The sequence below is a fragment of the Dermacentor andersoni genome, chromosome 11 (genome assembly GCF_023375885.2).
Source record: "Dermacentor andersoni chromosome 11, qqDerAnde1_hic_scaffold, whole genome shotgun sequence".
NCBI classification, from domain to species: domain Eukaryota; kingdom Metazoa; phylum Arthropoda; class Arachnida; order Ixodida; family Ixodidae; genus Dermacentor; species Dermacentor andersoni.
The window spans coordinates 100,820,041-100,846,631 of NC_092824.1; the positions used below are offsets into that span (position 1 = coordinate 100,820,041).

A 26,591-nucleotide genomic window follows, 5' to 3' on the forward strand; every position below is an offset into this window, starting at 1 on the left:
GCTTCTAAACGGTGTGAACAACCAAGTACGCTGACTATTCGAATTATTATTTCACCTTTTTTCAGTTCAGATATGTACAATTTTGCAGCGTGGAGACGCATCTTCAAGCTGGTATTGGTGACGTCGGAACAGTTCGCAAAATCTTGGCAGAACCTATTGAAAATCGCGTATGGAGTGCAAAAAGAAAAGCCAGATTGGCAGGTTTGCCTTGAAGAAGTCGCTCAAGCGATGCCTTTCGTGATTGGCCGAATGTACATCGAGAAGAACTTCAACGTTACAGCCAAAGAGGACGTGAGTATAACTTATATATGTATAGTCGGCTGAACCCTCACACTGAGGTGTACACTGTGTAAATTGTAAAGGAATGCACTCGGTGAAGGTGGGCTGGGCTATTGAATTTTCGAAGTAACCCATGAGCCACAATGGCCTGCAACATTGTAAAATACTTAGATGAAAATATTTTGTATATACTTAAGCTCTAAATCGACGCTTCATACAAACAAACAAACAAACAAGCAAGAAACGAAGCATGTAATTAAAATAAATTCTGGGGTTGTACGTGCGAAAACCACTATCTGATTTTGAGGCACGCCTTAGTGGGGGACTCCGAATTAATTTTTACAATCTGGGGTTCTTTAACTTGGCTCAAATGCACGGCACACGCGAGTTATTGTTTCGCCTCATTTGAAATGCGGCCGCTACGGCCGGCATTTACTTATTGATTTTTATTTATTTACACAATACTGCAGGCCAGTAATTTTGCCCTAGCAAGAGGGGATACAAAGGATACATAAAATGTAACGCAGATCAACAACAACAAAAATCAACAAAACACAAAGACCATAGCAATGTTCAACCATTGAAGTTTACAAAATGAGACTCGAGCACCTTCATAAAGTCGGCGGATTCGAAAATCTGTCGGGGCAAAGAATTCCATTCGGACACTGTTCGGGGAAAAAAGTGTACTTGTGTGCGTTGGTTCTAGCGAAAATTGGCGATAAAGAGTATTCATGGCTGTCTCTAGTTGTCCTTGTAGTTAAAGGTTTTATGCAGTTGGGAAGTATTAATTTAGTTTTCCCTGCAAAACGGTTGTGAAGGAAGCCAAGACGACTAATTTCCCGGCGAACCTCGAGAGTCGGTACATTGTACTTCTGCACCAATAAGGATGGCGAATCGTACCTTCTGTATCTATAAAAAATGAAATCTTATTGCCTTTATTTGGACTCTTTCGAGTTGCATAACATCCTTCTTATAATGGGAATCCCAAAATTCAGCAGCATACTCTAGTTTTGACCGAATGCATGTATTGAAAGCTAACATCTTGGTACTAACTGCAGCGTGCTTAAGTTTTCTCTATATTTGATCCCAAGACCTCGTGCTTAGCAAGCCAACACCATACAGACGCTAAGCCACTGCGACGAGTCACGGAGTAGGTAGTGTAGGGTTCTTTCACACGGAAGTACTGGGCGGGAGCGGTGTAACTGCGGTGATGTCAACAAATAACGTCCACTACACAGGGCGGTCACTTTTCAGTATTACACATGTTTTTTTTTTTTTGAGATCGCCTGTGACGGTTAGCATAATTCTTGTCCTTGAGCCGGATTATTCCAAGAAGCGGACATTATCAGCATGGGAAATCGTAAGACATATTCAATCAAGAAAACTTCACTTATTTGACGGCGAAGCTGTTTACATCTAGCCTCTGTATGCACCCCCCGCATGCGTTCCCAAGAGGAAGGGGGGTGGAGGTTACCCTGGCCCGCTTACGTCCGTATGGGTGACGGGAATGTGTGTGCCGATGCCAGACATAAAGCAATACCGGGCCCACCAGTGGCGGAGGTTAAGCAGGTTTCAAGCACTCTACCAAATTCCAAAAATAAGCTTAATATCTTGGGACCAAATAGAATCACATAAATTTGGCGTTGTAAGAGAAACACCATATATATATATATATATATGTGTGTGTGTGTGTGTGTGTGTGTGTGTGTGTGTGTGTAAGTGCACTTGGTGTAGCGAGTTGGCCTTCATGCGCTTTATTTGGTTTAAATCCTCTTTTGCGAATAATGAGAAGAGGAAAAAGTGCGGCGACGGCTCCTGTGAACGTGGTCTGCGGTTCTGTGGTTATAGCGTGATGCTCATCGGAGGTGCTGGCGCTGCTGCGGCAGCGGTTGCGGCAAATGCATGGAAGGTGCGGTGACAGTGGCGGCGTTTGTGTCGGCGTAGTGTGGTACCGTATAAAAAGATCCACCATTTCATGCAGCCTAAAGAGCTTCGCTGGTAAAACATATCCATATAGATGTTGCGGCCCAACAAATTTTTTAATTACTTGATGGCTCATACTACAATTTAAAAATTCTAGCCGGTGAGATTGCAAGAAGTATCCATCTCAAATGAACTTCCAGGAACACCAGTTTGGAGATATTATTTACCGAAGCGGGGGATGAAACACACAGGCGTTCCAGTCACCTTTGTGGTTCAGTGCATAAATAGAGCGTTTGTTTAGAAAACGCAAGTGGAACAACAGTGCAGGCACTTTTATGGCGAGTTTGATGGCGCGAATCTCCAAACTGGTGTAAACCTGGAAACTCATTCGAAGTGAGTACGCCCTACGAACTCACCGGCTAGGAATCGTAAATTTCCATATGTGCCGTAGAGTACGTAATTCAGAAGATAATTAGATAATTTTTGTTGATTAGTTGATGAAGTGTTTCGATTTCTCGTGCAAGGAATGCCCACTTCTCTCAATAATCCAGCTCAAAGAATAGAATTAATTTGCCTGCAACAGCCGATTTTTCAAAATTCCGCAAATTTTAAAAACGACCATCCCGGATTTTACGGGGCGCAACAAAAATGAAAGTTAATATTGAAGCAGAATCTTGTTAAGGCATTTGTTAAGACATTTTTAATACGGTGCCCCCTCCGTGAATCGCTGATTGACCGAGGCCGTACCTTCCTGTCGAAAGTCATCGACGGCATCCTGCGCTGCTGCTCCACGCAGCACTAGATCACCACGTCATACCATCCCCAAACGAACGAGCTCACCGAGCGCTAGAATCGGACCTTATTAGACATGCTTTCAAAGCCCGTGTCGGCTGACCACCATGATTGGGACCTTGCACTGTGACACGTGACACTCGCAGATATTTCCTCCCGTCACGACACTGTTGGAGGCTCTCACTTTTACGTCTTGTTCGGACTGGAACCAACTTTACGGTTGGACACATTTCTTCCTTCCCCTGCAACTTCGACTAGTGAATAATGCACGCGACGCCATGGAACGGATGATTACGCGTGGCAAACAGCTCGTAGCAGACTTGCTGCTTCCCAAAACAATCAGAAGCACCTTTACGACCCGCGACATCGCGACGAACGTTTTGCTCCGGGTGCCCTCCTGCTACTTTGGACTCCCTCCCGACGTATGGGCCTTCCTGAAAAGCTCCTTTCGCGTTTCACGGGCCCATACCGCGTCTTTCGACAAGCGACTGACGTCATGTCCGAGATTGTGTCCGCCATTCCCACATCTTATGTTCCGTTTTCCACCGTCGTCGTCTACGTTTCGAGACTTCGGCATTACCACCCTTCCTCTGCCGTGGATTCTTAGTGGCGCCGGGCCGGCGCATCTGCAGCCGAGGGTCATGCTACGTGCTATTCGAAGAAAATGATGCGAACACTTGGACTTAGTGGGGCGTACCCAAGGGCAGCGTCTGGCTGATCTGAGGCCGACGACGTGCCCTGCTTAATGTTGGCTGGCTTCCACATTGGCCAGTGTTTGCTACCCCTTGTAAAGAAACTGTGGAAATAGTTTACCTACTGTGCTTCCATTTAACAACATAAAGCTGTCGTTCTAATAGCAAAGGAAGTTTGTGTTTCGTATCAATTTAAGTTTCCAATTTAGTTTCCTACAGGCTATGTCTGACTGCTACCGCCTTTGCCGGAGGTTAAGTTTTTGTAACAATGTGGACGTGTTTGTTTTGCGATAAGTATACTTATTTATATGGTACAAGCCTCGTTTTGATGCGAAATAATCAAATGGCCCATGCAGCGAAAAAGCCAGCGGTGTCTGTAGCAGAGAAACGGGACCCAAATTACCATTGGTTGCGACAGCACATCAGGAGCGCGCCTGGACGGAATATAGCTGGCGAAAGGGAACGCCTGCTGCGGCAATAGTGTGCCATGTGTTGCGTGAGGGGAGAGGGCATCGCCGCAACGCCAAGCCACCCTCGCTCTCGCTCTCGGAAGGCAGCGCACCGTCCCTGTCTCTCTCACCCCCATTGGCTTAGCTGCTGCGCGCGCCTGCCAGCCTTGGTGGCCGCTGCTGGTTCCTCGGTCTCTCGTCGCGCAATACGTCGGTGGCATGCAGCGTTGACACTGCAGGCTGCTTCTGGTTGCTAGCTCGAGCAGCATGTACCGCTATGGTACATTACTCGCAGCGCAAAACTTGAAGGCCCTCTCAGCAGCGTTCAATTTGACATTAGTGCTTTCGCATTAACGACCCATTAGAAGTGCTTATGTCTACTGTGATTTAATTGTTTCCCCTTTGGCGATGAACTGTGTTAAATATTTGTTTTTGTATACACTAGGGATGTCCGACTTCCGGTACGAAAACTTAAGCTCGACGTTTCCTTCTTCCATTCATTTGAATGTAAAGCCTGCCCGAAATTAAGCTTAAAATGTTCTTATTTTGTGTGTAGTCAAAAATATCAAATCATCAAAAAATACTCAATGCTTCGTGATTCTATAAAACGTAGACAAAATATGTCTGGTGTGCAAAATTTACGAAGTTATTGAATTCACAATATCAAATAATGAAACTATATAATGCGTGGACCAATGGGCAGTGATCTGCCAAGTATTGTATTGTAGAAATTATGTAACGGTGTTTTTCTTTCTGCCTCCTCTTAGGTGGAAATGATGATAGAAAATATAACGACGACCTTCAGAGATTCGCTTTCCACAAGAGAGTGGTTGACCGGCAGCACAAAGGAAACAGCTCTGAAGAAGGTGTGACGTTACACTTAATTTGCTTTCCAAGAAACCCATTTGCTTTCAAAGAAACTTCACGAAATGCTTGCTCTACGTATTATATGCTATCGCACTTCAGAATTGGACATAGTTCATTGCGTTGGTATTTTCCTGCACGTATGAGCTGTAGTATACCCAATTCCAGTGCGGTACTCGACGTTTCTTCTTGCGCTCCGCAACATCGCAGCGATGTCCGATCATAGACATGGGTGGTTCAGTCCTCATTATATTATTTTAGATCGTACAAGTAGTTGTTGAGCAGAACCAAAGATAAGACAGAACCTACTTCACGATGAATGTCAACCTTAGCGCGTTTAGCATTGGAGCGATGTAGCGAAATACCATATCGCCAACGTCGCAACGTGCTTGAAGCCAGGCTCCTCTCTCGCGGTTACTACTGCGCCATCTAGCGTCGCCGCCTTAAAGCCCGCGCGTGGCGCGGGTTTCTTTCCGACAACCCTCGGAGAAATTTAAATAAGTTTTGCCATTATACAGTCACATACCCAGTGGCACATAACTTGTTACTTAATATAACGTCAAAGAAGTTCACTGAAGAGCCGAACACATAAAATGCCACATAACCATCGACCCATGTTGGGATCAAAGAGGCTCATTAAGAGCACAAGCGGCCGAGTGGCACATAGTTCTCCAAGTAGGTGGCAAAGATGTTTGTGGAAGAGTGGTACACAGATACACATTGCGATATACCCAGTGACTCAAACGGAACTGACTGTTGTTTTCGAACCCTGTACACTCCACACAGCCGCCTGATGCGCAACTCGTTCGACAAACCTGAGCTACCCAGTGACGCAGGTTGGCGGGAAAATGTTAGATACAAAGGCAGATAGAGAAAAACAAGCTTTAAGACATGCCAGAGGTGTTAACTTGGCTGTTCGCCTGACATGCTATACCACGCGCTGAGTGATGATTATGATATATACAGGTATACAGGGATAAACACCGAACGATACATACAGTCTGACACACAGACACACATTATATATATATATATATATATATATATATATATATATATATATATATATATATATATATATAATAGGTAAAGAGGAATTCTTCAGGCTACCTTTCAAACGTAAGGACCGTGAGGGGTGCTAGAAGGTAAACAGAACGAGTATTTAATTTAAACAGTTTCGATCGGTGGACCGGTCTTCATCAGGGTTTACAACAATGCGGATACATACACAGACCATCCGATCCCCAACAGTAAGTAGTGTATTCTAGGAATACTCGTCCCCTTATTATGTCATTTGCAAACCATTGTTCACCTAGCTCAGAACTAGCTGCTTAATCTTTCTCTTAAGCATTACATCGGTAAGGGTTGTCAGTTGCGCTATTTAGTCGCAGCAATGGACAAAGAAACACGGCCATTCTGTGCATCGGGTTGTGTTTCTTCTTTGTACCTTGTTACAACTTCGAACCACCATTTGACATACATCATAAATGTAAGCACGCGTTCAGCAAAAAAAAAAAAAAAACAGAAAAATTAGGTCAATGTCTCAGTGTTCCCTATGGCATTTAGTTTTATATGGGGAAGCTTTGCATGAAGGACCAACGGAAAGTCCTTCATTCTAGGTAGGACGTACTTCACATAAACAGCGCTAAGAATGTAGAGGACGAAAGAAATCGGCATTGCTCACACATGTTTTGTTTTTCATCATTGTTTTTGTTTGCACTATATTTATCTACAACCATAAAACAAACTTGTCGAAGTTTCCCTACTAAAGGCGAGCCACAGGTTCGATGAACACCACAGTCATTGAAATCTGAGCCATAAGGTGAAACTTGGCATCAATTCTACAAAGATTAAGGCAAGAAGTTCATCTGGACCGTTGTGCCATCAAGAACCATGAAGAACTCCCACGCATCGCGGTCTGCATACGGCGAGTTGGCATGAAAATCTAGAATGCAGCATCAAAGTGCCAAGGTAACAAATGATATTGCGTCTTCGTGCTGCTATTTAGGCAAATAACAATAGCTTTTACCATAATAACGTAAGCCCGTTAACTTATCTACGCACAAGAAGATACCGTTGTCATATGGAGATGCTACGGTCAGCGAGTAGTGCTTCTTGCAGAGAAAGCCTTCGGCATTATATCACGAGAACAACGCTAAACTGTCAAAAATGATTTTTTTTTTCGTTCAGTTGAACAATATGACCAAAAAGATCGGATTTCCTCCATGGATTCTAAATGACACCGTTATGGAAAACCGCTTTCGATACGTAAGTAAAAGCTCAAGGTTCATTTTCAAACTACTACGGCAGCAAATTCAGTTCTTGATACATTCTCTCTTTTCTTCATTGAAGGTTCGACCTTTCAACATCAGCGTCCCACTTTTTATAATTATATTATCATTCCAAGACAATGCTGCCATTAGGACGCTGCTCTTACTTCGGAGGAAGCCAGATAAGAAAAACAGGCACGTATTTATGGATGCAATCGTCGGGGACGTCATTAGGCACAGCAATTTATTACGATTCCACCTTTTCAGTTGCATAATTGTTCGCTTCTGCGCAGGCTTTCTCATTAGAAGTTGACGAATTTCGGGGAATTAATTCCAATATCGTCAATGTCAGAAATTTTTATCACGATTTGAATTATATGGACATTCCAGGCGCATTTCTGCCCTCGCCGTCGCCGTCGTGGTGATGTTCCGTGTAAATCACAAGGCCATAACGCCGTCGCCGCGCGTCGTATGCTGTATGTGCGAGTGAAAGCATGCGAGGGAAACCGATCGTAGCTGCTCAATCTCGCGCGAGCGAAGGAGAAAAGCGGAGAGCAAACGCGCCGTCTTGCGACCTGCGAAAGCCGTGGTGGGATGGGAGGGAGGGAGGGAAGGAGGAGGGGCGGCGTTGTTGTGTTCCGGCTGAAACTGCGTATTTCGCGACTAGGCGCGAGGGCGACTGACAATCGCGGTTGAATCTCCCGCATGACAGGGAGGAAAGCGGAGAGGCAGCGAGGGAGGGAAGCGCGGGAAGGGCTTCGACTGCGCCAACAAGGGCGCACTTTACACGGCCGTGGACGCTCGCGCTCCATATCTTGAAACGAATCTGCAGACGGCTCATGCCTTTGTGCGCGTCGTGTTCTCGCCGCAGCAGCGTTGAAGCGATAGACAGCATGAAGGTCACTTCGCTCGCCGCTGCAGCCGCGCTTGCCCGCATCAGCGTTTTGACCGCGAGTGTCCGCGCTCAACGAGTGGGATGTGTTCTTGTTTGCTTGCGCGCGCTGACACCGTGCTTGTTGATTCAGTTAGTAAGCGAATGTTTCCAAGTTTATACGCCCGATAAAACTACTACCCTTACTTCGAATAGTTGCCGACTAATTTGCTACCGCAACCGATGCTTCGTCTTTCGGGCGAAACTGCGACTTTTTTTTAACATTTGTATAAACCACAAAGACAACTTCCCTCTTTCAAGAAAGTTTCAAAATAGTGATTTCGTATTGACAAAACCTATTTATGACATCTTTACAGCTGGATCACCGCTCCTGCCGTCGTAAATGCCTTCTACAACCCCTCAACGAATGAAATGGGTAAATAATTAGGACAATTATAAAAAACAATGCTTCACAAATTGCTGTCAAGCTCTTATATAGCGTTTTTCAGTGTTAATGATAATGTTGCGCAGTTGCCCCATTCATGTAACTTACGTAAACGACACCCATTACTTGCACCATAAATTTCTGCCTTCAGCTGATTCCTTTGAAGAAGAGGTGGCCCCTAGCACTACCAGTTGATTCCTTCCTCTTACCGGGCCCATCGAAATAGACCAATTTTATCGAACATTTCTGTTTAAGTTCATCTACTAGCAACATCATGGACCTTCTGAAATGACGACTGAACTTTAAGTATTGGTCAGTGATGACAATGTTTAGCTGATTGCGGAAACTGAAAAAAAGAAACTTTGACTGGATATATTGTCGTAACTAAGCTCCAGTGTCAAGCACTTCTAAAATAAAACAACTCAAAATTTGCGCTTTCGCCGAGTCGGCAACACGATTTTTCAATGAGAGCAGCAGCAATGAGCAATGAGAGCAGCAAGCTTTTGGCGGGTTGCCTGATTTTCTGTTCCGACGTCTAGGCTGTTTTAACGATGTCTCAATCATTGGCAGATATCTATTAGTGCACGTTATTTCAACAATTTTGTTCGTCTAATATTAGGTGCTACTTTACTTTCCCCACCGTGGGTTGCTTTATCCATCAGTGTTTCGACAGCGTATGTACAAACCATTAGAAGCAATCATTTCCCTCTTGGGAAGGGGGGGGGTGGGGGTTCGCTTACACAAGAGCACGCAGTCGATTTCACACCAACTTCCTACCGAAGCTTGAGTAGCAGTCTAATTCCTTATATGTTGAACACTATCTGTGCAATTTCCCTTATTCATTACTGTGCAACACTGTGCAGCGCTCCCCATTGCGGTGCAGTACTGTGCAGGAAGCGAACAAAGCACGTGGATGCGCCAACGTCAGTTAAACGCGCCCTAGACCAGTTTGGTTGGCCAGAAAAGCTGATCGAACGCAATAGTCAAGCATGAGAAAGCTCCTGCATGCTCCTTGATCTGACAACCATTACTTCGCCCGCCTATAGAGTGCACTAAAAGACGCACCAGCTGCCTCCTGCAAAGAATAAAAAAAAATGCTCCTTGCACAATGCCAAATTACGTGTTTTCACATTTGCGCAGCTACTGCTTTACCGCGCCGTATGTGCCTCACTACGGCTAGTATCAGTGTCAACAAATCTGTGTGCTATTTTTTACGGAGCCATGCTGTGGCAGTCGTTGCCGCAGTGCCCGTCTAATGCGGCACTTAGCTTTTCTTCTCACTCTTTCGCCATACTCTCCTCCTGTGGTTTCTGCCTCATGCTCTTACTGTAGCTTCCTCCTCCACTCTACTCCTTGCGCTCTTTTCGCTATCATCACCTTTCATCCCCGGCTGGCCTCCGCGTTCGCTCTTTGCTCGTTTGCTAGGTTACGAGAAACGCCAAGGCATGCCGACGCTCAACGTAGGAACGAGTGCCTAAGAGCTGCGCTCTAAAAAATAAATAGTGATTTTTTATTACCTAGGCGGACGACGTACATTTTTTATGCAGGTAATTTTCACGTCTCCAAGAAATCCAGCTGAATAGGCCGTATAGGTCTAGGTATCGCCCATGCACGTACGCACGCACGCACGGACGCACGCACGCACGCGCGCACGCACGCACGCACGCACGCACGCACGCACGCACGCACGCACGCACGCACGCACGCACGCACGCACGCACGCACGCACACACACGCACGCACACACACACACACACACACACACACACACACACACACACACACACACACACACACACACGCACGCACGCACGCACACACACACACACACGCACGCACGCACACACACACACGCACGCGCACACACACACACACACACACACACACACACCGCAGTAGCTTAGTGCTTAGGGCTGTGCGTTGCTCAGCTCGAGATCGCGAGTTCAATCCCTACTGCGGTGGTTGAATTTTGATGAGAGCGCCATGCTAAAAGAACGAAAAAGAAAAATTACAGTTTCGCCAGAAAGGCGATGCGATTATATCGATAGCAAAGTATGACATCTTTTCACGAAGTCAGTTTCGGGGTTTTATCAGCTTCACGAACTGCAGTCAAGGTGTGCTTACTTACTAAACACGCAAGTTAACAAGCATTGCGCCACACGCGCACAGACACGCATGAAAAGATTTCCCTTGGTTACCACAAACACTTGCTCTCACATCACTAACATTATGGAGAAAGCAGGCAGATAGGAGGGAACACTATGCGCTGCCGCTCGCTTCATCACGTCGCCGAAGGTTAAATTACGCAACCACCGACATTAGGCGCGCGGAAAGGCCGCATGCATAAAGCCACCAGCCATCTCTACTCGCCCTTGGTATTTGTACCCGGCGCGGATTACCCCAAGTTGGAGCGCGCGAGCCCTGTAAGTCATCAGCCACGCGGACATACATACGCAGCCACGACCGGGCTTTAGAACAGCATACACGCGCTTTGCTTCGTTAGCGCACGCTTGTCCACGAGACCTCCAACATTGGGCGCGTATCAAGTCACCATCTTTCTCAAATCACTCTCGCATGCTTTTCCTTGCACCAGGGAGCCCATGGCGCGTGGGTTCGGCATTCTTACCGCACTTAAAGCTCATGCGAAACTGCGGTGATGGCGAAGAGCACCGCAGGATCTAAAACAATATAACTGGGGTTTTGCGTGCAAAAACTACGATCTGACAATGAAGTACGCCGTAGGGAGCACTCTGGAATAACTTTCACCACCTGGATTACTTTGACGTGCACCAAGTGCATGGCACACGGTCAATTTTGCATTTCGTCCATATCGAAATGCGGCATCCGGGGCCGGGATATAATTTCGAGACCTCGTCTTTAGCAGCGCAGAGCCCTAGCCACTGCGGCGGGTCAGCCCGGAATTATGAGGCACGGCGTATTTGTTGTATCCTCATAATCCTGGAGGCTTTTACCACGCACTAAGTGACACCTAACCTGCGCTTACGCGCATCTTGCAATCAGATTGTGGTTTTGGCACGTAAAACCCCAGAATTTAATTTTTACCACGGGTGCGTGTCTGTTAAATAGACGCGAATAAGTTTGCGTTAGAAGAAATGAATAAATGGACCGAAATGTGTTTTTTTTAGGATAAATAGAAACGAGTGATAAAAGGACGTGATTATTGTTTCCTTCGGAGATGACAAATACTTTTGCATTCACTCACAAATCAGTTCATGAGCCTTGAATATTTGGAACTTGTACTCATGAAGAGCTTCTTTGTTGTCTTTTCTTTTTTGGCACAGCGTTTACCCAATGCTTGAGGGCCAAATAAGAAATATCATTTATTGCTACTTTAACGTAAGCCCTTTCTTCCAGTATTTCCGGCTGGAATACTGCGAGACTCATTGTACCAGCACGGACTGCCTGCGTACGTAGAGCCTTTTCTCACTTTCTTAGTACTCTTAGACGTAAAAAAGCCCACTAACAATGTCGACACTAAAACGCTAGTGTTTGTTCAGTTGAAACTTTAAGGTCGGGTGCTTCACTTAGGACATTTCCTTGCACGACACACGCCTTTCATTTTCTACATCTAAAACCAGTACGAATTAGTACTGGCGAAATATTTTCCGGAATCCCGAAAGAAGCATTTTGTACATGCTATAATGTACCATAATGCCTAAATAAAATGAATGAATGAATGAATAAAATTACCCTGATGTTTTTACTGAACACTGTCATATGTTCGGACGATTCAACGCATACGTCGAACTTTATATGAAGTGAAGCTGTAGTTACGGTGTAGACAACGTCCGTAAAGCGCACAAGAATTTATTTTAAAATGGACTCGCCATCCCAGTCCTCTGAACGTGGATGTCCAGCGAAGCTGCAGCAAAAGCACCACTACAACTGTCGAGTGCCGTATATAATGCTCTACTGATCGTCCGGATGCTTGTCTTCAGCTTCTTTTTTTAAAACCGCGTGGTGTTCTGTTTGATATATGGGTGATCTCAATGAAGGTATGCAGTGTTCGTTTCACTTTACTGGGGGCTTGTAGCATCAGCCTTACGGAAGTATGAGCCATTGCATTTTCAGCTTGCTTACTGGTGTATAAGTCATTGCTTATGGGTGTATGAGCCTTGTATGTTTGCTTTTTTGCTTGCTTACGTGGTTATGAGCCATTGATGATGATGATAGATGTTTGTTTTGAGCTTGTTCTGTATTGAAGCGTACGCGGTTCTGTTCGTTGTATGTATGGCTCAAATGAACTTATGCATTGTTCGCTTCACTTTTCTGAGTGCTTGTAGCTTCTTCGCTTCGAGCGGGATGAACCATTGGATTTTTGCTATGCGTATCGGGGCATGAGCCATACTCACTGAGTTTAGGTGGGTATGAGCCATCGCTGATGATAATTTTTGTTAAGGGATGGTCACGAAAAATGCCGACCGCGGAGAGCCTAACAGCTTCGCTGTAAAACGCAACAAATCTGCAAAAATCATAGGACAGAAATCAGAAAAATTTGCAGTCAGTGGTTAATATTGCAAGTACGGAAACGCTTGCAAGTCAGTCGTTTGTTGGCGGTGCGGTAAAATCTGATTTCTGCGCTGGTTGTCTGACTTGGTTACCAATTCACTAAATGTTATTTTCTTTTGTTTAGCTTGTGGCAGTTCACCTGAAGTTGCGAAAGCCTTCTTGTCACTTACACGCATATATAGGTATGACCCCACGGCGCATTAGACCTGGATGTCGGACGGCCACGAGGACACTTTGCTTGCTGTCATTTTTCATTCTTCGATATATGAGGCGAACGTCCCTTCGGTACATGGGAGACACTGTTGTAAAATTTCCGGAATGATGAAAAAAAAAAAGAACGTGAAGCCAGTTCTACGCAGTTAAAGCTGTCAAAACAGCGGAGCTGGTGGTTATATTCTGAAGTTTGAACTCCTGTTTAGAGTGATTTTCATGAAAGTGTTTTGCCTCGTTTGTCGTCGTTTTGCTAGATTCGAGCTACGCTTCCGGATTGCGCACACTCCTCAGTTGCGCGAGGTTTCTATCAAACCACAGCCTGTCACACATCTTGCAGCTGTGGCTACATTCCCGTTCGAGGAGTTCTCTCTTGAACCGTCATCGGCACCCTCCGTGGGTGGAATCTCTCTGCGTCGACGTCTCAGCTCGGCCTCCTACCCTCGAAGGGGGGGCTTAAGCGTGCCTCTGCAGGCTTGGGTTGCCCTCTCTTGAAACGGGGGGTTGGCTTGCCTCAACGGGCTTTCGGCTTGAGCTTCCCCTTGTCGATCGCCGGGATTTGCATGATGTCGGCGCTGTCACTCTTGTGCGAGCTCCCGCTGCCGCTCGCGCCGAGCGGAATGCTTGGGGCTAAAGGGCGCGCGCCGGCCATACACCTACTCCTATACCCCTCACCTCCCCCACCTATGGCATATGCCCCATAGTGGGTTTGTGTCGTTAACTCGCCCCCTCCGTCAAACTAGACAACGGACGCGAAGAGTCGACTTAGAGCAGCTTCGCTGTTAAAAAAACGACGAATCATATGTATTGAAAACTGAGGTTGAACAGCGCGAATAAAGCAACCATACGAAAAAAGAAACATCAAACACAAGTGCTGATTGTCAACTGGAAGTTTATTTGAAATTCTCCAGCCATTTCGTACCTTTTCCAGCATGGGCATGCGTACATCAGTCGCATATACATCTGCAAAATCAGCAACATGGCAATTTTTCACGGAAAGAGGCTATTTCTTTTTCCGACAAAGCAAAGAGGAAGCGCTTTCACATTTATTTCCTTTTTTTTGATGTCATATGCCTCTATACACATAGCGATGGGGAATCGAACCCCGACCGGAGCGTGGCACGCCAGACACATTTCCTCGATGCCACCGCTGAAGAATCTTAACCAGCTTTTCCAATTGTAATGCTACGTGCTACCTCACAATTGTTAGGGTGGCATTATTTTTGTTGATTTCGGCGTTTAGACGGCCACTTTTTATGCACTTTACGTGCATTTTACGCTAACATCCTATCCTATGCCGTATTCAGCGCCTAGAGCCGCTTCTAAAGTGCTCTTTCGTTAGAATAGTGAGCCCTCCGCCGCGCTACTACCTACTGTCGTCGAAATGCGATACGACACGTACTCCTCACTCTTGTTTGGGCGGGTTCGAGCTAGCACATATCATGACGGCAAGGTGTGCATGCTTGTTAAGCAGCTCTGTACGTATTTTAACCATTGTACAGCGAGGGTACTGCGAAACTTTGCGGAATGCGGTTGGGGAAGAACGTTCTCCCGACGGATCCGCCATTTCGCTGTATCTTTAAGGCGACAAACTGAATTGTTCGTGAGTACCAGCGTAGCTTTGGACATTTGCATTTATGAAAACAATTTTCACATGTCGGTGCCACCGGAAAACTTGGGGTGCCTCCGACTTAATGGCGCCCCATATTGTTGGCGTCCCATGTTGCAGCCCATATTGCATGTCACGGTACATCTGTGCTTGTGATCGATTACCCTATTTCTTTCAGCCGCTACAGTGTTAATCTCGCGCCATTACTTCAGGTCGCTCTAATGCACGCCGCATGTGCTCCACGCCAGACACGCCTATAAAAACATGTTTGAGTATAAACTTCTTGCAAACATAATTAGAAGGAAGTCGCGCTAGTGTCAAAGGGGTGGTTCAGCCAAGGTGGTAAGGATGAGTAGGGCATGAATTAATCTAAATTCATCGCTCGAAACATCTATGAGACTTTAGAAATTGGTCATTTCTGATTTTCAAGACATTGCAGTATAAAGGCGAGAATGGGGCTTTTAGCATCTTGGAGAAAACTGCAGCTTCTTCCACGCGACTGTCAAAGCAATCGCGGCACAAGTTTCTCTACACGGGGACTTCATGCGCTTGCTTTTTGCAGCCTTAAGCTGTGACCCTCAAATCTGCAAGCACAATAATTACAGTTTTGTAGAGTTGGACATATGGGCCTTCTTTGATTTCTTCTGCACAGAATAACTGGGCAGGCAGAGTAAGATTCCATAAAGCTCAACGCTGATCTACAGACTCTTCGTTAACTTCAGCCTTGTTGGCACTATTAGTTTTTCAACGCCTTACTTTAGCATTCGATTACTGCAACACACTTTGAGGACATTTTGTTTTCTTCTATAAGCAGAGCAAGAGCCTTCCGGTGGCACTATCTTGCAACTGCAATCCATCTTCTGCCATGAATTCTTTGTGAATATTTATGAGTGCGACCGTGAAAGGCGCGCCATCGGTGTTCACATTTGGAGTGAGAGCAAAATTATGCCATGTGGGCCACGCAAATTGCGCAAAAATGTTAAAATATGCAAGCACCCAGCAGCTGGACACAATCAAGGTAACGTTGTTTGCCATCGTGAGGAATAAGTGAGACTATTTTTTGTATTTCACTTTTTGTGCTGTGTTACTAGTCATGCCACACTTACTTGCTTTTCGCCAACTTTCTTTCAGGCTTAAAAAAAAAAAACATTTATATAGCACCTATTGAACAGAAGAAAGTTGGTCGGGAATTTCGCAAGGTGGTTTGCAATGTTCTCATTGAGGCTTTTGCTCTGAATAATATGTTTGAACAGGTGAATGAATAATAGTAACTAATTATCTAATTAGGCGGAATAGAAAAGATTGTTTGACTTGCTCCAAGCGACGGCAAATATATTGCCTTGGTTTTGTTCAGCTACATGATATTCGTATATTTTTTGAAATTTTGGCACAAGTAACGTGTAACACCAGTAGATGAAGTGTTTGCAAGTTGCAATGTCCGCAGCATTAGCTCAGTCCGGGAGAGTTGGTTTATGTTCATGATAAAAACTAAACACATCTCCAAACTTCCAGTTTTGAGACAATGTTTTCCAATTTCATTGCAGCAACATCACTCCTGTCAGTGCGCTTTCATTTGGCTGTTGGAGTAATTGTTAATCGAAATTTATTGGCAGGTCTATCAACTATGGAGCGATTGGCACCATTATCGGGCACGAAATGATTCATGGCTTTGATGACACAGGTAAGTTTTGAGATTGCCACTATTGACACGAGAAAGGTGAGATGCAGAAATGCTAATAAGAACAAAAAATATGGTTGGCTACCTGACAATAGAGAACATGGGATGAAGGACTTTGCTTTGATAATTGTGTCTCAACAAAACAAGTTAGCTCTAATTGTGAGGGATCGCTTCTGTACACTTTATATAGCATACACACATGGAGCGTGTTGAAGTTTCTTCTAGCGACCACACTTATCACAGGAGGCAGTGCCAGCCATTCCGATGCGAAAAGCAAAGGACGTCGTAAAAGCTTATTTCACGAGACCATTCGCGATGGAATTGAGATGGTTGGGTTTTGGAGTCGAGTCCTACAATGGATTTCTAATTATCTGCTTATGAGCTTGGTTATTGGGTGTACCATCGATCGCCTAACCGCACGACATCATACCGGTCGGTGTGTTCCTGAAGGCAGACTACCAAGCCCAACCATATTCAGTCTCACACTCATTGGCATCGTTGAACGTCTGCCAAGTGGGACCAAGGTATCAATGCACGCAGATGATATACGTGTGTACACTTCAGTCATGACACATTGTTAGATATGTCCAAGACTCCAAAAAGCTGCTACTCTGACAGCGGTGTACTTCCGCAACCAAGGCTCGGCAACCTCATCAGAGGAATGTGCACTAGTGGCGCTCACTCGCAAACCAAGGACACCCTACGCCATTTTATCAACGGTCAGTTGAATTTCTATGACAAGACTCATTCATTAATTGGCAAGATCGTTGTAGAGATCCATCATGGAGCCTGCGCGTAACCTATACTTGAAGCAGCACTTTCCCGCTTATTGAAGTTTAGTAACAAGTTAGGGGATGCAAATACAAGCTCTGTAGGAATTGCAGAAAGCAATCTTTCTGGGATTTTTGAAATACAGCTTGCCCATACTGACCAACAGTTGCAGCAGAAATCCTCGAGCTCTTCAGGCGATTCAAGATCGGGGTCGCAGATATTGTCTTGGTTTACCAAAATTCACGTCAACTGTGGCACGTATTGTATTCGCTCGGGGCGAACAAATACAAACGCGCATTCTGGTGGTGGTACTGAGAGTGCAAATTAGGCACCTTGCCCGTGTCCATGAAAACATTTGGCCACTCTACCTTCAGACAGTCCACAGGCATGATTTTAGGATATCATCCCTAATTGTTAGCACAACCGTCCATAAAGCTTCACCTCGCAACTAAGTCATTGATTTCTCCTTGTTTGGCTTGACGTGCAGTGCGCCTCAGAGCACTATAGGAATCAGCAAAAAAAAAAAAAAAATCGGAGCTATCATTTCCCGCTCCTAAACAACTATCTTTGCTGCTATCGCTCGAGAGGTATGCTGAATATGTACATACTTGTACTGATGACTCACCAACTATCCAGTGTTAGTATAGAACCATGCTTTTCCCAGCGAGATCCACCACCACGTTTGAAAACGTGCCAAACTGCTACGGAACTGCTGCGGAAAAAACGTGCTGCTGAACTTGAAGCTCTTTGCGCTGCTCATCGTCTCCTCTGCTAAGTACCTCGAAGATGGGCAGTATTCAGCTACTCGAAGGCACCACTTAAGTATATTCATGAGCCCTGTGGAGCGAACCACAGCAACAACTTATTTTCAAGATTATAAGACTAATCTATACTTTGGCAGAGAAAGTTCACCACATGACATTTCACCGGTCTAAAAGTGAATGCGGTGCCTTAAGTAACGAGCACGCCGATAACTCTGTTTGGTCAGCGCATTAAGGACTCAAATAGGAGCTGACACCGTAGTCAAGGTAAGATGCCGCTAGAAAGCTTCGAGTACTCGCCCGAGATATCATGTACTCCACGTGGAACACACCCAAGTTTCCGAAACAACCGGCTGCACTACCCGAAACATTCGCTCCACCTTCGCATGCCAACCAGAGCCTGACGACGCGATGCAAACATGCTTTTAATGGGAAGCATTTTAGAGTGCAGCTCTGAGGCGCCCGTTCGTGCGGCAGGCGTCGGCGTTGGCGTTGGCGTTCCTCCTAACCAAGCAAACGAGCACAGCGAAGGATGAAAGAGCGTACGCGCCACGCAGCAGGGGATGAAAGACGGCGATAGCGGAGACACAGCAAGGAAGAAAGCGGAGGAGGAGGGTATGCCGAAAGCATGAGAAGAAAGGCGTAGTACCGCGCAGGACTGCTCTGCGGCGGCGATGGCTACGAAATAGTGACAGAGTAGCGCGCGTTGTCTGTTCACCGATGATGCCACCGATACCATTAATGGAAACAAAGCGCTGCATGAGTGGAACTCGGTCTGCAGCGGCTGCTTTGAATTGCACCTGCGCGTCACCCACGAGCTGCCTCTCGTGATATCCTGATTAGTGCGGCAGTGCTAATCGAGGCAGAGTGTCCGGGCTAGCCATATCGCGAAAACACGTAAAGGGTGCGATGAAATTTCGCATTGTATATAGGGATTATCATAATCATGGGTAATTTTTTTTTCTTTTGAGGGCAGCCACATTTTCCTGAGCAAGCAGTCAGGTGGGTGTTCTGGCTACCTCGTTGTTCTTGTGGGCCGATCCTGGTGTCATTGCAGTCTAAACGTTTGTGCCACTGGGGCCGCTGGGTATGTGCACTCGGCATGTGCCATTAGGTATGTGCGAGTATGTCCCATTGTGTACGTGTGACTGGGATTATGCTACTGGGTAGCTGTCCCTAGATATATGCTACCGAATATGTGCCCCAGCAGGCCACTGGTTATGGGCGATTGGATAAGTACCACTAGATATTTGCTTCTAGGAATCTACCCTGTTCATAATGCCTCGTATTACGTAGATGTGAACTCCACTTGAGTCTGCCAAAAGCTTTAGAGCACCCCGATTATAATTGCTGGTATAGCGATAGTGCATCCAGTGTTTCTAGGAGGTCACACTTGAACTAACATAAAAAATTATGCAGATCCAACTAACACACTGGAATCTAGTAATGCGAAACTCCAGGGAAGCGGGTGATTACATTATGTACAACTAATCGTGGTGCATACAACTGAGCTTATTTTGTCATGTGCAGCGGGCAACCTAATGAAATGTTCATGTTTATCCATAAATAAACTGTGGTTGTATGTCTGTGCTCCTTTCTTTCTTTATCTCTACTTTGTTATCACTTTAACTCCCCCTCCCCTTTTTCCCAAGCGTAGGGTAGTAAACCAGATCTTCCCCTCTGGTTAACCTCTCTGCCTTTCCCCTTTCCTCTCTCTCTCCATCAAAAGCTTCCGCAGTTTTTTAGGAGAACTTATGTTGAGAATTTCTAAACATCAAGATTATAGCTTACTATACTGTAATTACTGTAATTTTAATATGTTTCTGCAGGTAAACAGTTTGATGAGGACGGGCGGTTGAGAAACTGGTGGAGCCCTTCTACTCAAAAAATGTTCGACAAGAAAGCGAAATGCTTCATTAACCAATACAGTTCCGTTTTCAGCGAATTGGCTAACACAACGGTGGGTATATACTAAATACAGATTCATGTGCACTTAGCATGAGCTTTAAGGGCGTAACTGCCTCGCTACTTTTTGAGCAACGTACTCGAGAAGACTATTTCGGTTCGCTAAATTCCTGAACGCCTATTGGTTTTGTGTGGAAGTTTGGGAAATAAGTTTTCAGGAATATTTCTCGCACTGGGACCTTTAATGAATTAGCTTTCTGCTACGAATAGCGAGTCGAAAGCCATTACTCATAACGTTATTACGCTTATTCCAAGCCCGCCACATAATGCCACAGTGTAGACCGATAGAATCAGTTCTTTAAGAATGTTTTTCTAACCTATAAACGTGTACTTATGGTTCACTTCCAGCTGAACGGCGTGAATACATTGGGTGAAAATATGGCGGACAACGGGGGACTTCGAATGGCATTCAGGGTACGTAATCTTTCAAAAGCAACCTGTGCACCGTGCAATAATTCCAACCCAGAAACAAACATCACACTAACCGACAAATACAAACTGTCAGATTAAGTGCGAATGTCGGAAACTGTCGTTGTGTTACAAGTCGGTTTTATGAAACATTGCTGCCGCTAAAAAGTTGAAGGGATGTATGCTTCTCACGAGGCAACATTTCACAAAGCTCGTGGAAAACTGTTCCTAAGAGCGCAGTGATGGTGAACCTTTTACAAACGGCTAACGAAGACAAATCCCTCTGTTCAAACGTTGGCTGCAGCGGTATCCGAAGTGCCATCAGTCTTCATTCTTACAATGCTAACGGTCTTTCAGAAATGCGTACTTATCCCGCCATGGGACGAGAGGGATGAAGGAACAGTTTCGCTACCTTTTTCTCGTTTATTAGGTCAAGAAACGCTTCATCTGTTTACAACTAAGATATGAAGGCAAACACTGCAATGGCTAATGAACTAATTTATTATTATATCGTGTCACAAAGTTACGACATACTTTACCTGAGCAATACAGCGAAGTTCCATTTACACCACATTGACAGGAAAAACACGGAAAGTGAGGAAAAGCAGTCTACCGTGAAAGATGATTAGGTTCGATGAAGAGATAAGGAAATGAGGAAGTATGAGTTAGCTTGACGAAGGACTACGGGAACCGCAAACCTTTGGGAGGGGCTTTCATGCTTCTTTGAGGGAAAATAGCGCTGATGATCATGATGGAAACGCCTACGATACTTCCATGGAAGGCGGCTATGCTTTTTCCTTTTTTTTTCAGACACTTGACCAGCAACTGAAGGCTTTCAATACGCCAGACGTGCGCCTTCCGGGACTGGAACAGTACTCAGCCAAGCACCTGTTTTTCATTTCAACTGCATTCGTAAGCTTCCCTATTTCACCTCTGCTTAACGAGGCAACTAAATTCATGAGCCTGGAAAAAAAAACCGGAACGACGGTACAGAAACAACCAAATTGAGTTGCGCAATTAAAAAAATTCATTATGGGGCTTTACGTACCAAAACCACTTTCTGATTATCAGGCACGCCGTAGCACTCCAGAAATTTCAACCAACCGGGGGTCTCTAACGTGCACCTAAATTTAAGTACACGGGTGTTTTCGCATTTAACCCCCATCGAAATGCGGCCGCCGTGGCCGCGTTTCGATCCCGCGACCTCGTGCTCAGCATCCTAACACCATAGCCCCTGAGCAACCACGGCGGGTGACTGGCGCAATTAGAGGTAACAGTTCAGTCGCTCTTCACCAGCCGTGGTAGCTCCGTTGCGAAGGCGTTCTGCCACTGGCCACGAGAACACAGGCTCGACTTGAAGCCGCGGCGACCACATTTCAATGGGGACGAAATCCAAAATCACTCGTGTACATATTGTTAGTTGCACGTTCGAGAACCCAAGGTGGGAAAAATTGTTCCTGAATAGTCCAGTACGATGTCCCCTATAACCCGTTATGCAGTTTCGAGGCGAGAGATTCATTTTTGAAAATTACTGTTCACAGCCGTCACGCTGCCAACGACAGATACGCTGGCATTCCATCTGCGCACCCTTTATTTTATTTCATACCGCGGAGTATGGAGGGACTGTTTCATGGCCGCAAAAAGGCGCTTTGAACCAGCGAAGTGGCACGCTGTCGCCTCCGTGCTCTCTACCACTTTTTCTGATATCACCGAACATTTTCCTGCTTCAGTAGGACCAGGTCGAGCTTGTATAGTACATATGCTGTCATGAGAGATGCGCCCTAATTATATTATGAGCGGCTTCCAAGTATCTCGCGTGGGTGATCCATCTCCAGGCACTATTTGGGCGTAGAACACGTGCTTCGGGAAATAAGACCGTCCCCGTAATCTGTGAGCAAAATTCAGAAAGATCACAAATAGCGGAAGCACATGCACTTTGGTGAGCCTACCTATTGGGTGAGTGGACGAATTGATGAGACAACGCATCGAGCCATAGAACGGAGGATACCAGGTGTAAATTAAGAGATGAAAGCGTGACACTAGGTCGTGATGACGCGATAGAATTTGTAGCAATAAAAACTTGGAGGACGCTTCAGCTTCGCCTTTAGGAGTGTAACGCAACAGCATTCACACGTCCCTGACTGCATCACATGCTTCCCGGCAACTGCAGCTTATGTAACCGCAATGTTCGCCGGAAAACGCTGGCGGCGAAGGCCACGCGCGAAGGCGAGCATTCTGGTAGAAGCGCGGTCGTTTGCGTGGGCTGATCCCGGTGGTCGTACGGAATTTGCACGTGTCCAGCACCCATTCAGAAGCAGGCAGTGCTTGTCTGAATGCCTGGACTGTCTCGTACAACTTATGTATAGCGCAACCGCATCATGGCGTCTTCCTCGGTACTCCCCTTTAAATTTATTGCAAAGGTGCAATGCTCTATTCTGGTTCTTGTCGCTGACATGTGTAGCACAGAGCTTTCTTATGGTGCCCTTACTATTCTTTCTGTAAAGCCAATTGCAGGAGATATTTGAAGCGATGTAAGGTAACTGGAGATCGCAGGGAGAGGCCTTCGTCCTGCAGTGTACATAAAGCAGGCTGATTATGATGATGAAAAGAGGCTAACACTAAAACACATCCATTGAACTCGATTGTTGCCTCATAAAGCGGGGGCATTACAGTTTTCTTTGTTTTGCCGCGATCATGCGCTTTCGATCGTTGCTTATGTGCAGCTAAATGTAAAAAACCAAACCAGAAAAGATCAGGCGAACAAATGTCCTTTTTCTATGACGCAAACGAATACTGTTAGGATGCAGACGCTGTCCTTTAGAAATAAAATTTCTAGAAGTACTCATCTACGATGACTATAGGAGTATGCGAATAGCAATATTTCACGACGAAAATTAATTTATTGTACACTGAATGGGCCACACCCGCGAAGTCCTGACGTGGCCTCCAATATGCGTACCGCTATGATGTGTTCGAATATTACGAAATAATCCCTCTCACCCTGCGGGCATTTGTGGCGCAGTGCGCAAAGCGCCGGGTAGCTGTGCCTCAGTAACCAGTTTGACGTGGGCACGATTGCCTCCGCAACACGTTTTTTCACTGAAGAGCACCTCATACGAGCTTAGGCAAATTTTGTTTAGACAGCACTATCTTCGGGATCACTTCACATTTTTTAGACCATAGATCATACGTTCAGGATCGGCCCATATTTAAAGACTGCGCTATCTTCGTAATCGGCCACGTACTTTAGGTTAGATGGTTAGGAGCCCGAAAGACGATATCGTCGCAGACAATGCCAAGAATGCTATTCGCATCAAAACCAAATTTTCAGCGCCTTTTCACTAAAACAACAAACGCTATGTTCGTGTCGCAGGTATGGTGTGGCAGTACACGTCCCGGGGCTCTGCGTCTGCAAATAGAATACGACCCCCACAGCCCGCGCCGACAAAGGTGACTTTCATTCTTGCTCTCTATATTTTTTTGTACTGTTCAAGTAAATGGGCTCTCAGTGAGTTTGTTTGGAATCGATAAGTGCAGTCCTGCACATTTTTTGTTAGCGCATGTGTAACGTTATCTCTGCTCGCAATAACAAAAAAAGCATCACTCTGAAAAACGGTGAAGCCATAGCAGTTAAACTTCACTTACAGCTGTTTCATCGATATTATTTCGGAAGATCCATGTAGGTGTCTCGGGCACTAAACCCGGCAAACTGACGAACATGATGATGGCCCTAAAAGCACTAGCACCTACCCACCCAAAGGGAGGGCCCAAGAATCAGGGGAATTTAAGGAATGGGCTAGATGTACGAATTGAGAAATCTGTAACTCTGCTAAATAAGTGACAGCGAGTACAATACAGAGATTTTTTCTTGAACAGTCATTCTGAGACACATTTAAAATAGAAATGAGACGATGAGCGAACAACTAAATAATTAACGAGTCTCACACTACAGAGAAAGTCATCTTACCTGTACAAGTAAATTAATCATCCATAAAATCAGTGAAGTAACTGTTACTATGAGGAGGTTTGGTAAAACCGAGAAGATGCGAAAAACAAAAGACATGTGAGGTGACGACACCACCTCGATTTTCTTCAACGGGCATGCCGTAACGTCATGGATTTGTACGGGGTCGGTGGGGGCCTAGTTAATTAATCATCGGTGAAAATGTACTTTACATTGTCCTATAAAGGAGCCAAGGACTGAACATCTTAGTAGTGCAAGCTCATTCAGTTAAGTCTGGGTTCCTCACTACCACGTGCCTCAAAATCAGATCCTGCTCTCGACACGTAAAACCCCAGAATTTAAAGAAATGACGACAGACTATTGCCGTACAAGAGGCATATGTAGAACGTACATGTGGTACGCCACTAGAAACAGCTGGGTAGCTTTAACATGCCGATATTCAGAATTCACATACTTGATCATATACCTGTGAGTCAACTACTTGCCTCTTCGTGGTACTCTTTGTAACAAGTCTCAGTTTGACAGGAGTCCCAAACCTAACTTTACAGTTGTTTTACAACCATTGGCTGTCACAGTGTTGCCGCTTTTGATCATTACATTCAGCACCACGTTTTCCAGATGAAGCAAGGATTCTTAGTGACATGTCAGAAATACTAGTTATTCTCGCTTGAAGAACATCCGGCAGTACGAATCAATGTCAAGTTCCTCGTGCCCACTAAGCGACAATAATATTAGTAAAGCTATCGCGATGTCTTCAGATTTCATTTTATGACATGGCTTTGTGTCTTCAGTCTAGATATTTTTTCCTTTTGCAGGATAAACGTCTCTTTGAAGAATATGAAATCGTTTACTTCGGTATTTCGTTGCAATGAAACAAGGAAGATGTCGTTCAAGGCCAAAAGCAACGAAACTTGCGTGCTGTGGTAAATTAGCACGATAATAAAGTTACCTTTTATCACGTTCTGTACACGCAACTGTATTTGACGCACATTCGCATCTCGTCGTCGTTTAATCTCTTCCTTTCAAGCGCGATATGCTAACGGCAGATTTATCGATGTGAAGTTCTCACATATTCTTAGCACTCTTAAACACATCGCTAAGCAGCATACGCGAGATGTATGCCCCATGCGTGGCAACTGCAAAACTGTTGGCCACGCCGTGTGTCGTGCCGTGGGTAAAGCGATACGATGCCCGCATAGATGATCCCAGACAGGCACCTGCTGACTGGCAACAGCATATATACGAGCCGGGGCATTTCCAGCTGATAATATGGTCTTATCATTCCATGATTCTGTAGCGAGGTATGGGAAAGAATTGCTCGCCCGAATGGCTAAGCTGAAAATCTAAAAAGATTGTGTGAGTTAAACAATCCTCTTTACATTCTTTCACTCATAACTTTGGAGCTGCGGTTTTCCCAGCGAAAGCCACCACCATCAGTTTCAAGACATGTCACCCAACGACACCGATGGCTGCGGAACTTGCAGCTCTTCGCACTGCACTTCGTCTCGTCAGCGAAGAACAACATTGAAGATGGTCAATATTCAGTGACTCGAAGGCAGCACTGCAGTCTTTGCTATCAGCCGTGCGGCGTGGACCACACGAATAACTGGTTTTAGAGAACTGATCCATACCTTGACTGAGAAAGGACAACAAGTGAATTGGCTTTCAAGTCACTGCGGAGTCATAGGGAACGAACACGCCGATAACGCTGCTCGATCGGCTCTTCAAGGGGACGAAGAGGAGCCGATACCCCTGTCAAGGACAGATGCCGCTAGAAAACTTCGAATGCTCAGCCGTGATATCACGTTCTTCTTGTGGAACGCAGGAAGTTTTGGAAACAACCGGCTGCACCACCCAGACTCCTCTCTACGCCTTTGCATTCCAGCTCGACTCTGCCGTCGCGAAGCTACCCTGTTTTGTCAAATATGTCTAGGGGTGGCCTTCACTAAGTCTTTTGCTTTCCGAATCGGATGAGCCGACGACGCCTCGTGTGATGACTGTGGTAACGAGGACACTCTTCAACACCTTCTCTGTGACTGTCCTCGCTATAACTTACAAAGACGATCGCTCGCAATCGCGATTGCGCGCTTTGACCGAAGACCTCTAACAG

At 45.5% G+C, this 26,591-nt stretch overlaps 1 protein-coding gene and 1 long non-coding RNA gene across 2 annotated transcripts; both read left to right on the forward strand.

Annotated features, from left to right (window-relative positions):
- The first annotated feature begins 71 nt into the window (after nt 1–71).
- On the forward strand, nt 72–7,458 carry LOC140214284 (uncharacterized). The gene is made up of 4 exons (XR_011891265.1): nt 72–291; nt 4,903–5,001; nt 7,190–7,267; nt 7,352–7,458. It is a non-coding gene; the product is annotated as an uncharacterized lncRNA (long non-coding RNA).
- Nucleotides 7,459–8,519: 1,061 nt separating this feature from the next.
- LOC129386905 (neprilysin-1-like) lies at nt 8,520–25,443 on the forward strand. Its single transcript, XM_055075313.1, has 8 exons — nt 8,520–8,576; nt 11,961–12,012; nt 16,548–16,615; nt 19,974–20,104; nt 20,458–20,523; nt 21,328–21,429; nt 23,891–23,967; nt 25,297–25,443. The coding sequence occupies exons 1-8, from the start codon at nt 8,573–8,575 to the stop codon at nt 25,406–25,408; spliced, it is 612 nt and encodes a 203-aa protein (XP_054931288.1). The 5' UTR covers nt 8,520–8,572; the 3' UTR covers nt 25,409–25,443.
- The last annotated feature ends 1,148 nt before the right edge of the window (nt 25,444–26,591 follow it).